General features: G+C 44.7%; 1 protein-coding gene across 1 annotated transcript in view; it reads left to right on the top strand.

The window, feature by feature from the left end:
• LOC142258810 (uncharacterized) overlaps window positions 1-14,739 on the top strand; it is a 64,018-nt gene that overhangs the window by 34,283 nt on the left and 14,996 nt on the right. The window contains exon 12 of the mRNA XM_075331402.1: window positions 8,780-8,841. Coding sequence (XP_075187517.1) covers window positions 8,780-8,841 — 62 coding nt within the window. The remainder of the gene's footprint in view (window positions 1-8,779; window positions 8,842-14,739) is intronic.

The following is a 14,739-nucleotide window of genomic DNA, read 5'->3' as shown; positions in this document are numbered from 1 at the left end:
GTGTACGAGGTGTACGGAGTGGAGCCGTGTGTGTACAAGGTGTACGGGACGGAGCCGTGTGTGTATGAGGTGTACGGAGCGGAGCCGTGTGTGTACGAGGTGTACGGAGCGGAGCCGTGTGTGTACGAGGTGTACGGAGCGGAGCCGTGTGTGTACGAGGTGTACGGAGTGGAGCCATGTGTGTACGAGGTGTACGGAGCGGAGCCGTGTGTGTATGAGGTGTACGGAGCGGAGCCGTGTGTGTATGAGGTGTACGGAGTGGAGCCATGTGTGTATGGAGTAAAGCCATGTGTGTTAGAGGTGTATAGAACAGAGCCGGATGTGTAAGACGTGTATTAAGTTGGGCTGTGTGTGTGCGATGTGTGTATTATGTGTACGGAGCAGAGCTGTGTGTGTACAATGTGTACTGAGTGGAGCTGCGTGTGTGTGACGTGTAGTGAGTGGGTCTGTGAGTGTGCAGTGACCAGAGTAGACACTACTAGAATGTCCCCTGATGGCCGTGTGATTCTCTATAATGTTGCGCATTATCTGTGCCTTCTGAAGCCTTGCTCTGAGAGCTGTTGCATCTACACTGACCTCTGCTGGCTGTTCTCAAAACTACCTTTGCTTTACATGGTAAAAGGAAAGGACGCAGCAGTGAGGACATTTCCAGGTCCTTTTCTGACAGGAAAAATAGAGAAAGATGTCTGCGTCTGAGGACTCAGGAAGTGAGGACTGAGTATTGGGGGGAGAGGTGTATGACGCTGGAGGCGGTGGGGCTACTTCCAGTCACTTCTATCCTCTAGTAACAGTGTCTGGTAAGGAGAAGGAAACTCTCTGTAGAACGGAAAATCCAGGCTGCCATTTATCCTAAATCAAGGTAGGCCTCGAACATAGCGAGATCCAGAAAGTCACAAACTGCTCAAAGCCAAGACCACCCAGCTCCACCACTGCTTTTTCTATGTACCTCTTTTTGTATTAATAAATCCATTTTTATTGACCTTGGAGTGGAGACACTTTTTCATCTTCTGTGAATAATCCTTCGGACATTTTATTTCTCATCTGAGTGTGCTCCTCCTGGCTCATTTTGTTACAAGGACTGGAGCAGCTTTCCTTCAGCCACTAAACTGTGAAGGTAAAGCCTAGTGGTGCAGGATCAATTTATTTTTTATATTTGAAGCCCACTAGAGGTCACTAGCATCCGCAGAAGGATGCAATAGAATGGTCAATCAAGCCCTAAGTCAGTATCGGGAAGTCACATAGTACAGAGGGATAAGTGGAGCTGGAGTTCAAGTGAGAGCCAAGGGTCAGAAAGCCAGGAGGTATCGTCAGGAGCCGGAGGGGAGCAGAGCCTTTGTCAGATAGAAAGCTGGGGTAGTAAACCGAGAGGACAAGTAAGTATAGAAGGAGTGGACACGGGATAACAAAGCAGAGAACGGGTTAGGGAGACAGAGAGGTAAGACAAGACGGGAAGGATGGAGGTCAGGGAAAGGAGTACTAGGTAGCGGGTAGCATCAGAACAGACTCACAAGAACCCGAAGCACACACTGCAGAACAGGAACTATTCACTCGTGGCGTACCAAGGAAAACAGTTCCAAGATAAGGCAGCGTGACCCCCGGAACGAGGCACGACAGAATAGGGTCCTCCCATTGGACCTAACCCTGGAGAATGCAAACAGCAGGAAACCAAACACATACAATGGATCTCCGCAAGCAAAGTCTGACAAGAATCATGACAGTAATATTTCTGATTTTATTGAACTCTTCAAGCACCAAGTCCAGGAAAGTGTCCAAAAAAAGACCCTGGCTTTCAAAAAGTTAAAAGCTCAATTTTGGAAAAAGATGTATTAATATGTAGTCCTGTGTCATATAGAAATTATAAAATCCATAAAGACTCCTATAAAGGGGGTCAGCTATGAAGCTGACTCCGTCCTTTGGAAAGAAGTAACTAAAGAGAATGCTCTAGCAGATGTGAGGCCAATCTCAGCTTGAATGCACAAGAATGCAGAAAAGGACAGATTTATAACCGGTAGACATAAGAGCAGCAGTTGAACAGAAAAACAGCAGATAGATTCAAATCCTTTGTTTCCCCTTATAGAAAATATGAATTGAGGTGTTATGAACTGCATTGATATAACAGAAAAGTGATATTTTCAAATTTGTGATAAAATGGAGAATGTAAAGCATTGTTCTGCATCATTGGGTGATGGCCAGGGTTCCCAGCAAATGGATATTGGTGAGAGATAAACAGTGATTTTATCAAAACTACAGCAAGCAGTAAATGACACATCATTAGAATCAGAGTCACTGTCTGTCACTGGTAACAGACAGTCCTGTGGTGTCCGACAATAGAAGGTCACAGCATTTGGTTCCGCAAAATACTCCCTGACTTTCTATTATTTCTGCTGTTAGTATTCACTGTACTGGTATCTCCTCTGCTGGTTTTTCATCTTTTTTTCTTTAGGACCCAGGGGAGCTCCTCTTTACTTCAGCTGCTAATAATCTTTATTTCCCATTGGGTTTAAATACTCTCAATTTCCATGGACTTGTGCTGGTGATATTCAGTTTTTTCACAAGCTCTGGATACAAGCAGGTGGCTTGCACACACCAGTAGGATCGTTGTTGCTCTTTGCCGAACTTCTTACTGAGTCGTCTAGAGATAAGTTGTATATTGGTTCCCCTTGTTTGTTATCCCTGTGTGCCCTTTAGTGCCTAGTGGGGTTAACGAACACCTCATCCCATCCACTCCCTACCTAGGGCCCAGATCATGGGCAGCCTAAGGTCAGGTATCCGGATCGGCTCATAGATGTGGAACCTATCTAAGGCGGTGAAGGAACCCAGGGCCCACCGGAAGCCTTGGTCAGAAGTCACCATCTCCCCCTTTGCTACACACAGGGTTTCCCTTTCGCCGTTCACTTGGTACTTCCCCGTATCTATGTGACACTGTCTTTATATTATTCTGATTTTTAATTAAGAGGTAAACACTTAGTGACAGAATCCCATAAAATTCACAAATCCCAGTATAGGTATCATAAATGTTACTTGCTTTTCACAAAGATATAGACCCTTTCAGTTCTGGTCTCTTCTACACCCATAATCTAAACTGTAATAAAGGTTTGTGGGCAGAGATGAGCGAATCTAAATAATAAAATTCGGTGTTTGTACCAAATACAGACTTCATCAAAAAAATCAGTGTTAGAGTTCGGAGATCGAGTGATTTATGTATCCTAACCACTCGATCTAGCATCGTTGTGCTTGGGTACACACAGTGCTCGGCCCATTGCGAGCCACTTGCAGTGTTTGAATGGCTTTCACGGGGAGATAAAAATATCGTTATAGGATGTACTAGAAGGTGGCCCGATTCTACGCACCAGGTATTCTAGAATTTACGTATTGTGTAGTTAATGTATGATTTTTGTTATTTATATATATATATATATATATATATAGATGTTATTGTGTGTAGTTACCAAGTGTTTGTGTAGGGCGCTGTACATGTTCTGGGTGTTGTCTGGGTGTGGCGGGGGGTGAGAGCGGTGTTGTTTGTCTGTTGCGTGTGTTGCATTATTTGTGGAGCGCTGTGTGTCTGTAGCGTTGTGTGTGTGTGTGTGTCGGTTCGGGGAATGCGTGCGGGGGGCGGGGCCAGAGCGAGCGTGCAATGCGTGAGGGGGGCGGGGCGTGGCCGAGTTGCCAATGCGTGCAGGGGGCCGGGGCGAGAGGCCAATCCGTGCGAGGGGGTGGAGGCGAGGCAAGCCGAGCGGCCAATCCGTGCAGGGGGCGGGGCCATGGCGAGCCCAGCGGCCAATCCGCTGTTTGTCAACGTAAGGACACAATTTTGGAGCAAGACAGACAGACAGACAGAATAAGGCAATTATATACATAGATTGTGTACAAGGAAAAAAACTCTGTCCTCCCTCCTAAGATACTAAATACTCTGTTTAGGGCTAGTTCTATGTGGGTGGAGACCCGAACTGCCCAATCAGTAACTTCAGGACCAGTCCAGTTCCCAAACTGAATTTTATTCAAAGTCCAACTGAAGAACTGAACCCAAAATTCAACGGGTGCACTCATCTCTATTTGTGGGTAGCCCCACAGAAAAATAATCCTTTGGATATCAGACAGATAAAATCCTTTAGTTTTTAATTACAACAATTATCCTGTGTAAAGGGATCATTTTTATAACATAAAGAGCCCAATTTTTGCAGGGGCCACTCCTGATTCATGAAGTGATGCATGCCTCTTCATGAATCCGGAGCGTTTGACGAGTGGCATGTGGCATGTGCCTCCTAGTGTCATGCTAGCAATATTACTCCCATCAGGGACTGGAGTGAGATTTCTGGCATAGGAAACATCACAGCTAGTCATGAATTTAAGGAGCTGTGGTGTCATGCCCTCGTCCCACCCAAACCCTGCCAATTTTTGGAGTGAAAATGGCAAAAGCCACCAAAATTTGGCACAACTATGCATTGATCCAAATTTTTGTGACTTTTCAAGGCTTTTGAGCCATTGTTTTGACATAAAAGCTTTGATAAATTTGGACCAGTGTGTTTTAACAACTTCCACATATCTAGGATGTAAAGTGTGATTCAAATCTCCCCTGTCCCTGCTGGGGATAGAAGCTATACCAGCTGTATAGTACAATACAAAGGGATCGGGAAAAGAATGCCCTATCACTAGGGGAAGGGGGAAGTGGTGACTCCTGACAATACAGCTCACCCTCACTAACACTATACAGGTTCCACACCTGTCACTGAGCAGGAATACCTCACACTAGGTAAACTCTGATCTGGCCCTAAGTAAGGATGGTGGGTATGAGCCCTTATTCAACATCACTAACGTTAAGGGAGACAATAGGAAACAATACAGAGGAATTACAGTTACATAGCAAAAGTCAAACACTTATCTTAGGAGTAGCTACCACAGACGTCCAAGGAACAACAAGAGGAGACGACCGCTGCAAACCACACCCAGGAACAACTCTGAACTGCACCCAAAGCACCCCAGGGTGAGGTTTATAAAGGAAGTCACAGGCTGACAACAGAGGAAAAACTGACCGTTTCCCAGGGTCATGGAGTCCACTGCTGCAGAAACCGAGAACTGTCAGATAACAATACGTTCTGCAAATTTCTGGGATTTTCCAACACTTCTTCCACTGGATTGTCCGCTTGTCGTGACATCTCCAGGACACCCCCTCACTATTTTTGTGCAAAATGTCTACAGCTCTGCCTCAAGTCCAGAGGTTCTGAGACAAAATCATCACATCTAAACAATAGAGAAAGAAAGGCATGAAGAATATACATTTACAAGCATTTATTAACAAAACAAGTTTTGAAATGAAATTATATACAATGTGATATACTTCAAAGTTCTTATCTGCAATCTGGGGCTCTGCTTTTTAGTAAATAAAGCAGTGGACAACCTGAGATTAGTCAATTATCTAAATATAATCCAGTATCAAAACATTTTACAAATATTCCTAAAGGCTCTCGAAACACCCAACTTAGGGTACTTTCACATCAGCGTTTTTTTTTTTAAACTGCGTCACGAATGGATTTTTTACTGCAAAGCCGGATCCATTACAAATGTATTGACATTTCAATGCATTTGCAATGGAATCACGACAAATGCGGTTGCGTGCGGCATACACTGGATCCGTTGCTTTGCGGTATTTTACCTTTTTTCAAAAACGCTACTTGGAGTGTTTTAGTCCTCGGGCAAAATACCGCATGTCAATGGATACATTAGATTGCGGCGGTACCTGCAATCTATTTCAATGGGCGCCGGATCCTGCTATATCAGAAGTCACCGGTACCTGATAGACAGGATCTTGTTTTCTGTACTGAGCATGCCCAGAAAGCAGCCTGGCATGGTCAGTACAGAAATCTCTCTCTCTGGCCGGTTTCAGTATGCAGAGCGGGATCCCACAAATCTCTGCAGCTGTTCCAAGCGCGAGAAATTTCTTTCTCAACTAATCCAGCGCGGTTACAAACTTTAATATTTTACTGAACTGCTAAAGAAGGATGCTGCAGCGCTGGGGTCGTAGAGCTCACTCTTTCACTGTGAGAGTGATCACTGAGGGTTGTGGGATCTCACAACCTGGAAGTTAGTTTTGGGGGACATTAGGGACACTCGAAAAGTTTTGGTAGTGGATTATATTTAGAAAATTCACTAATCTGTGGTTCTCCACTGTTTTAGTGAATAAAAAAGGCAGCCACAGATTTGTGATAAGCACTTTTTAAAGCGAAAGTCATCAAACACATTGCGCTAGAGATTGGGGGATATTACCCCCGTAACAGTGTCAGTAGCAGATTCCCCCATATCAGTGCGTCATAACCACATTTTTTTGCTTCAATCTTTTTCCCTATTTTCCTTCTTCAGAACCTAGATTGTGTCTTATGGTCCGAAAAATACGATAAGTTTAAAATAGAGAATATAGTTCTTTCCCTCACCAATTCATACTTGAGAAATTGTAGCTGATTTTTGGATAAAACTCTTTGAATTATGGTACATCATGATGGCTTCTCCTGTGTGACTTATCTGACAACAGGACCTGATTAAATCATAAAATCATTTGGCAATTCTGAAAGCGAGAATGGCTGCTCTGCTCTGTTGGTTTTCTGATGGTCGGCAAGACTTAATTTACCAGTTAAACATTTCAATTATTCACAACATGAAAAAAAGTTTCCTTCCCTATGTGGCTAGTTTCACACTTGCGTTGAACGGCATCCATTGCATTGCGTTGTGTGACGGATGCCACGGATGCGTTGCATTTAGTGGCACAACGGATGCAACGGATCATACAAAACAATGGAATCAGCTTTTTTTTTTTTTCTACAATTTCACCGGCGGCAGACTATTGTGAACAATCACCTGATCGTTCACAGCAGCCGGTCGCCGGGTGATCAGCTGATAGTTCGGCCGCCGAGTATGTGTGCGGGGGGTGTGGGGCGGAGTGCAGGGTGGGTGGAGCCGAGCGGGGCCATGGCGCGCTGAGGACAGGTAAGTGTGTGTGCGCGTGTACGTGTGTGTGTGTGTGTACATGCGGAGTGGAGTGCGGGAGGGGGCGGAGCCAAGTGGGGAAGTGTCGGGCTCCCTGCACACGTAGCCAGGGTAAATATCAGGTAACTAGGCAAAGAACTTTGCTTGGTTACCCGATGTTACCTGGTTACAGGTGCAGGGAGCCAGAGAGAGCATGTGCAGTGAAATCCTAAGGATTCCGCTGCTCAAAAAAAGTTACATGCAACGCAGCGCCGCCCAGCGGAAGGAACGCAGGTACTTTTGGCACAATCCGTCATCCATACAAGTCTATGGGAAGCAGCGGAATCCGTTAACGGATTCCGCTGTTTTACAAAATGGCGGATTGTGACGGAAGAAAAAAACGCAAATGTGAAAGTATCCTGTGGCTTCTTCAGATGTTTAACAAGAACTGATTTCTAAAAAAAACACTTTCCACATTAAGAACATAGGAATGGTTTATTTTGTGTGATTTTTTTGATGGTGAACAAGACCTGATTTCCTAGTAAAACATTTATCACATTCTGGGCATGAAAATGGCTTCTCCCCTGTGTGAGATCTTTGATGCACAACAAGATCTGATTTCTGAATAAAACATTTCCCACATTCTGAACATGAAAATGGCTTCTCCCCTGTATGAGATCTTTGATGCGAAACAAGACCTGATTTCCGAATAAAACATTTCCCACACTCTGAACATAAAAATGACTTCTCCCCTGTGTGAATTTTCTGATGTATAACAAGGTATGATTTCTCAATAAAACATTTCTCACATTCTGAACATGAAAATGGCTTCTCTTTTGTGTGATATTTCTGATGTCTAACAAGGTCTGAATTCTCAATAAAACATTTCCCGCACTCTGAACATGAAAATGGCTTTACCCCTGTGTGGTGATTTTTCTCATGTCTAACAAGGTTTAATTTCTGAAAAAAACATTTCCCACATTCTGAACATGAAAACGGCTTCACCCCTGCATGAATTTTCTGATGTCTAACAAGGTGTGATTTCCAACTAAAATATTTCCCACATTCTGAACATGAAAATGGCTTCTCCCCTGTGTGAATTCTTTGATGTACAACAAGTTCTGATTTCCAGATAAAACATTTTCCACACTCTGAACATGAAAATGGCTTCTCCCCTGAGTGATTTTTCTGATGCCTAACAAGATATGATTTCTGAATAAAACATTTCCCACATTCCTGACATGAAAATTGCTTCTTCCCAGTGTGGCATTTTTGATGGTCAAAAAGATATGATTTTACAGCAAAACATTTCTCACATTGGGGGCATGAAAATGGCTTTTCATTTGTGTGAGTTTTTTGATGGGCAACAAGATTTGATTTCCTGGTAAAACATTTCCCACATTTTGAACATGAAAATGGTTTCTCCCTTGTAGGAGCAGTTTCATGTTCCACATCCCTTCTGTAACTTTTATTTGGCTTAAAATTCTGTAATAAATCTGAATTTTGGACTTGTTTGAAAAGATCAGATGAGAAAGCTTTCCGAGAAAGGACTGGAGGTATATCTAGGACAGCAGCATGCTCTTCATATGCATCATGTGTGATACTTTCATCATCTGTTTTAAATTCTAAAGATATTAGATGTCCATCTGACCAGCCAATACAGTCATCTGCTAAAAATAAACACAATGTTATTAGTTTTTAATGATATTATCTTGAAAGTACATTTATTTTTTTAAACCATAACATCAGAAATTAAATTAGGAAAAATTGTATTTTGAATCTATTTTCCAATTTTCTAAGAGTTACATCTTTGTTAATTCAGACCTCTTATTCCTGTCTCCAAGACATCTCTCCAGTAACATCAGTTCTCTGGAATGTGCTTCAGTAAATAATCTGATTGATTGTCCTATACTGTCCCTCACGCTAGGAGACCCTAGGCTATCCCTAATCTCTGGATTACCCTTGAAGGTGAAGATGCCCTGGTCCTGTACCTTACTATTTTCCTGACTAGATCTAATCTATGATCCCTGAAGGAAGGAAGGGGAAAGAGTATGATGGAAATACAGATTAAGACAGATGGGAAAACTAAAACTTAGACACACTGCAAACTCACAGAAATAAACAGTGAGAAACAGGAGAAAAATAAGAGCAGGAAGGCAGAAACAAAGGGTTAACACCACAACCATTCACAGCAATAATGCACAACAACCACCCGTTAGTCTATATCATAACACCTCACCAGACCAGTATAGGTAAACTATAGCTGGCATTAATGAAATAGTCCAGCCAGCATAAACAGGATGGGAGAGAATGATACTGGCTTCACACAGTATGTTATGAAAGACACTAACCAGTAGCCCAGCAGAGATTAACTCTTGCTAGCCTGCCTAAGTCTGTAGTTCGATGCCTGTGTCTCCATGCACTGCTCACAGACATCAGAGAAGTTAGCAGGCAGAGTGTAGTTTCCACAGATCCTGACACTGCCTTGACAGTTGAATAACCTGCAAACATCTCTGTGACATTGATCCACAACATAGACAATTTCAAAGAGATTTTTTTCCAAGATAACAATAAAATAGGTAAAGTCAGATGCTGGAAATTTAACGGGGATGTCCGGGACTATGACGATGATGGCCTATCCTTAGGCTTTGTAACCAAAGCAGGTAGCAGGGTCTTGCTGTCTGTGAAGGTAAACATTAGCGCTCCAATTCATCAAGACCGGCTATGTACACTGAAAAATTACATCAGGGACTGGAGAGAGATTTATGGCATAGGGAACGCCACAGTTTGCTACACATTAGAGAAGCGGCGGCATCACACCCTTGTTTAGCCCAAGCTTTGCCCATTTCGGCAAGGCTGGTTAAAATTGGTGTGACCACAAAAACACACACACACACACACACACACACACACACACACACACACACACACCAGCCTGTCTGCTCTTCAGCTTTAGACTCCTACAATTGAGACCTTTGGTCACATGACATGATTTCAAAAAGATCCTTAAGCAGTCCTATAATTGGTATATAAACACTACGGCCCCTAGGCGAATGGGGCCCTGTAAAATTGCACAGTTTGCTCTCCCTTTCCCCTAATGCCAGTCCTGCATGCCAGCCTGTCTTCTTTTCAGTTCTTTAGACCCCTAAAATTAAAAGACCTTTGGTTACATCATGTCACATGACTTTGTAGTCATCAAAGATCCTTAAAGGAAAGTATTGCGTTTTTTTATTTTTGTATTAATAATAGTGATTATGAAATCAAGTATTTGTAATAAAAAATTAAAATCACTGGTTATTTAGTTTTTATTTCATTCTAATTTTACTGAAGGCACTGGGGGTTGCCATATTGAATTTGTTTTTTGTAACGACAGATACTCACCTTTATGGCAGCCCTCTGGGCATAGACTCTGATAGTCGGGCTCCGACCCCCATTTAGAAACATTAGAGAAGGCGTCTGCTGTGAAATGGACACGCCCCCTGGCTGTCCAGATCACAGCAGAGGGAGGAGATCAGCGCCATCAATGTGGAGCTCACAGCAAATGCTGTTTGCTCCACTTTACCCTTGTCAACCACCGGGATGTGTGAGTACGGGGCGCCGGGCCCCCTCCCCTCCCCTCCCCCGCCGTTACTGTCTTCAATGAAACCCCCTCCCCTAACTACAGCCTCTGCTACCATCTCCAATGCTGTCATGACTCCCCCTCCACTCTCCTTGCTGCAGCCATTGCGTGCATGCAGAGCAATGCGTGAGTACCGGCGCCCCTCCCCCACAGCGCTGCTACCGTCTCCAATGACACCCCTCGCTTCCCTCCCCCCCCGTGCCATGTATCTAATCCTCTCCTGTGTGATACTGCCTGCTGTGCCTTGTATCTAATCCTCTCCTGTGTGATACTCTCTGCTGAGTTGTGTATCTAATCCTCTGCTGTGTGATACACAGCTTCAGCACACAGTATCATACAGGATAGGATTAGATACACAGCTCAGCAGCCAGTATCTAATCCTATCCTGTATGATACTGTCTGCTGAACTGTGTATCTAATCCTCTCCCGTGTGATGCTGCCTGCTGAGCTGTGTATCTAATCCTATCCTGTGTGATACTGTCTGCTGAGCCGTGTATCTAATCCTATGCTGTGTGATACTGTCTGCAGAGCCGTGTATCTAATCCTCTCCCGTGTGATGCTGCCTGCTGAGCTGTGTATCTAATCCTATCCTGTGTGATACTGTCTGCTGAGCCGTGTATCTAATCCTCTCCTATGTGATACTCTCTGCTGAGCCGTGTATCTAATCCTCCCCTGTGTGATCCTGTCTGCTGAGCTGTGTATCTAATCCTATCCTGTGTAATGCTTACTGTCTGCTGAGCCATGTATCTAATCCTATCCTGTGTGATACTGTTTGCTGAGCCGTGTATCTAATCCTATCCTGTGTGGTACCGTCTGCTGAGCCTTGTATCTAATCCTATCCTGTGTGATACTGTCTGCTGAGCCGTGTATCTAATCCTCTCCTGTGTGATGCTGTCTGCTGAGCCGTGTATCTAATCCTCTCCTGTGTGATACTGTCTGCTGAGCCGTGTATCTAATCCTCTCCTGTGTGATGCTGTCTGCTGAGCCGTGTATCTAATCCTCTCCTGTGTGATACTGTCTGCTGAGCCATGTATCTAATCCTGTGTGATACTGTCTGCTGAGCCGTGTATCTAATCCTCTCCTGTGTGATACTGTCTGCTGAGCCATGTATCTAATCTTGTGTGATACTGTCTGTTGAGCTGTGTATCTAATCCTATCCTGTGTGATACTGTCTGCTGAGCTGTGTATCTAATCTTCTCCTGTGTGCTACTGTCTGCTAAGCTGTGTATCTAATCCTCTCCTGTTTGATACTGTCTGCTGAGCCGTGTATCTAATCCTCTCCTGTGTGATACTGTCTGCTGAGCCATGTATCTAATCCTGTGTGATACTGTCTGTTGAGCTGTGTATCTAATCCTATCCTGTGTGATACTGTCTGCTAAGCTGTGTATCTAATCCTATCCTGTGTGATACTGTCTGCTGAACCGTGTATCTAATCCTCTCGTGTGATACTGTCTGTTGAACCGTGTATCTAATCCTCTCCTGTATGATACTGTGTGCTGAACTGGGTATCTAATCCTATCCTGTGTGATACTCCTGCTGTCCTTGGTGACACTTTAGACATTTCTGGTCACCAGTAAAATGGCTCTGGACTGTGTCCCTACACTTCATTCTCTATTATCTGTTGGAAACACCCAGATTGGGAGGGGAGCTGTGACATCACACACAGGAGAGCAGACTCCGCCCACTTTTACTGCAGCTGTAATCCAGGCTATTTCTACAGTAGGATTTTTGTAAGACTTCAGCAGCTGCTCCCCCTAGTGTTTAAGAGTGGAAAATATCAAACTTTTTATATCTTTTTTTATATTGTGCTCAATTAAAAACAAATAATAATATCTACAAAAAAACATTAAAACATTAATACTTTACATTTTTTCAGCTATTGAAATTTTTTTTTTTTGGATGACACCTTCCCTTTAATCAATCTTAGAATACAACTGATGGGGACTCTAAAGAGAGTGGGGATCCTGAGAAATTGCACAGTTTGACTCCTCCCAAAGCTGGCCCTGACTGTAACTAGGGCTTATTTTTAATCTCATAAAATTGTGCTACTGCTTATTTTTGGGGTACATCTTATTTTCAGGAAAACAGGGTATTCATGAACCCTCTGTAAATCTTTGAGTTTCATCATAACGACATAGAGAAGACACTAGAAACAAACAGCAGAAGAAGCAGAAGCAAAGAAAATACAGCTGAAAAAACCAGAGCAGAAAGTAAAAAAATGTAAACACAAAATTAGTGAAGAAAGTACATGAGTAGATATCTCTTACTGGATAGAGCTGGAGGAGACACATCCTGAGGAACATCGGGATCTTCTTGTTTACAGTCCTGTGGGAGAAGAGGACGGGGACATCTCTCTGGTGTTGTCCTCTTACTGGATAGACCTGGAGGAGACACATACAGGGGCTGAATTCATTCCTTACATACAGATAATTATAGGCCGTGTGTATTTAGTCCTGTCTATTACCTGGTGATGTGAGGGGCTGGGGAGCCTCCATCATGACGTCCTTGTACAGATCTTTGTGTCCTTCTAAATACTCCCACTCCTCCATGGAGAAATAGACGGTGACGTCCTGACACCTTATAGGAACCTGACACATACAATGATACCGTCACCCCCGATCCCTTCATAGCATTACTGTATAATGTCCCAGCATTCCCAGCAGTGTCACCTCTCCAGTCAGCAGCTCAATCATCTTGTAGGTGAGTTCTAGGATCTTCTGGTCATTGATGTCCTCATGTATCGGGGGGTGAGGTGGAGGCCCCGTGATTGGGCTCAGGGGTCTTCCCCATCCCTCAGACACAGGGGCCTGACAGCGCTCACTAGAGGTCTTCTTCACTACTGTGTAATCCTGGTTATGGAGAGACACAGTAATAAATCTCACTCCAGACATTTCCAGAGTCCTCACCTCTCCAGTTCTGTCCATCTGTTATTCCCATAGATAAGAATGATGTAATGTGACGTCATCAGAATCTCTCACCTCTCCAGTAATCCGGAAGAGGATCTCTAGGGTGAGGTGTAATATCCTCTCCGCCATCTTGTCCCTGTCCATATCCATCCTTCACGGGGCAATCAGGAGAATTCTCTTCTATAGAAGATCTCCACTGAGAGGATCCGATATTGTAGGGACCTGAATGGGGAGAAGGTGACGATGTAACATCATAAAGAATCCGCTGTAATAATACAATTACTGGAGAGAATAAGGGGAAACATATAATGAAAACATTCTGGGGGAGCATTATACTGTGTGGGGGGCAGAAAGGGACAGAAGACCGAGGTCAGAAAGGAGCCGAGGAGTGAGGGCAGAAAGGGGCTGAGGACTGAGGGCAGAAAGGGGCCGAGGACTGAGGGCAGAAAGGGGCCGAGGACTGAGGGCAGAAAGGGGCCGAGGACTGAGGGCAGAAAGGGGCCGAGGACTGAGGGCAGAAAGGGGCCGAGGACTGAGGGCAGAAAGGGCCTGAGGACTGAAAGGGGCCGGGGACCGAGGGTAGAAAGGGGCCGAGGACTGAGGGCAGAAAGGGGCTGAGGACCGAGAGCAAAAAGGGGCCGAGGACCGAGAGCAGAAAGGGGCCGAGGACCGAGGGCAGAAAGGGGCCGAGGACCGAGAGCAGAAAGGGGCCGAGGACTGAGGGCAGAAAGGGGCCGAGGACTGAGGGCAGAAAGGGGCTGAGGACTGAGGGCAGAAAGGGGCTGAGGACTGAGGGCAGACGGGTTTCCTCACTTCCGGCCTCTCATAGTTGGGGCGTCTGAAAAAACAAAATCAAAAAAGAAAAACGCCAAGAAAGTCTCATAGCTGAAGGGGTTAATGCCGCCTGTGCCCAGTAATGGGGAATCTCCACACACCTCCACCTGCAGAGCCGCACACCGGATATATGGCTGGCTGCTCTGTGCTTACAGGACCTGTGATGATGTCACATGGAGGGGAGGAGTCAGGGGTCACATGGTCAGCTCCTCAGTGTATGCAGGGCTCTGCTGTGCTAGGTGTCATGGTGCTGGGTGAGGGGAGGTTATGTCAGGGGGTCACAGTGAGGTAATGGAGGCTGTATGTAGACAGGACACATCCTGGAAGCCGTGGACGGACATGGAGCAGATATCCTGGAAATCCAGGGATGAGCAGTGAAGTCTGAGGGGGCAGTGGCCACAGCTGTTTCTAGATTGTTCCAGA

The sequence above is a fragment of the Anomaloglossus baeobatrachus genome (assembly GCF_048569485.1).
Source record: "Anomaloglossus baeobatrachus isolate aAnoBae1 chromosome 5 unlocalized genomic scaffold, aAnoBae1.hap1 SUPER_5_unloc_12, whole genome shotgun sequence".
Classification (NCBI taxonomy): domain Eukaryota; kingdom Metazoa; phylum Chordata; class Amphibia; order Anura; family Aromobatidae; genus Anomaloglossus; species Anomaloglossus baeobatrachus.
Note: the sequence above shows the minus strand (reverse complement) of the source record. Positions and strands in the feature narration are given on the sequence as shown.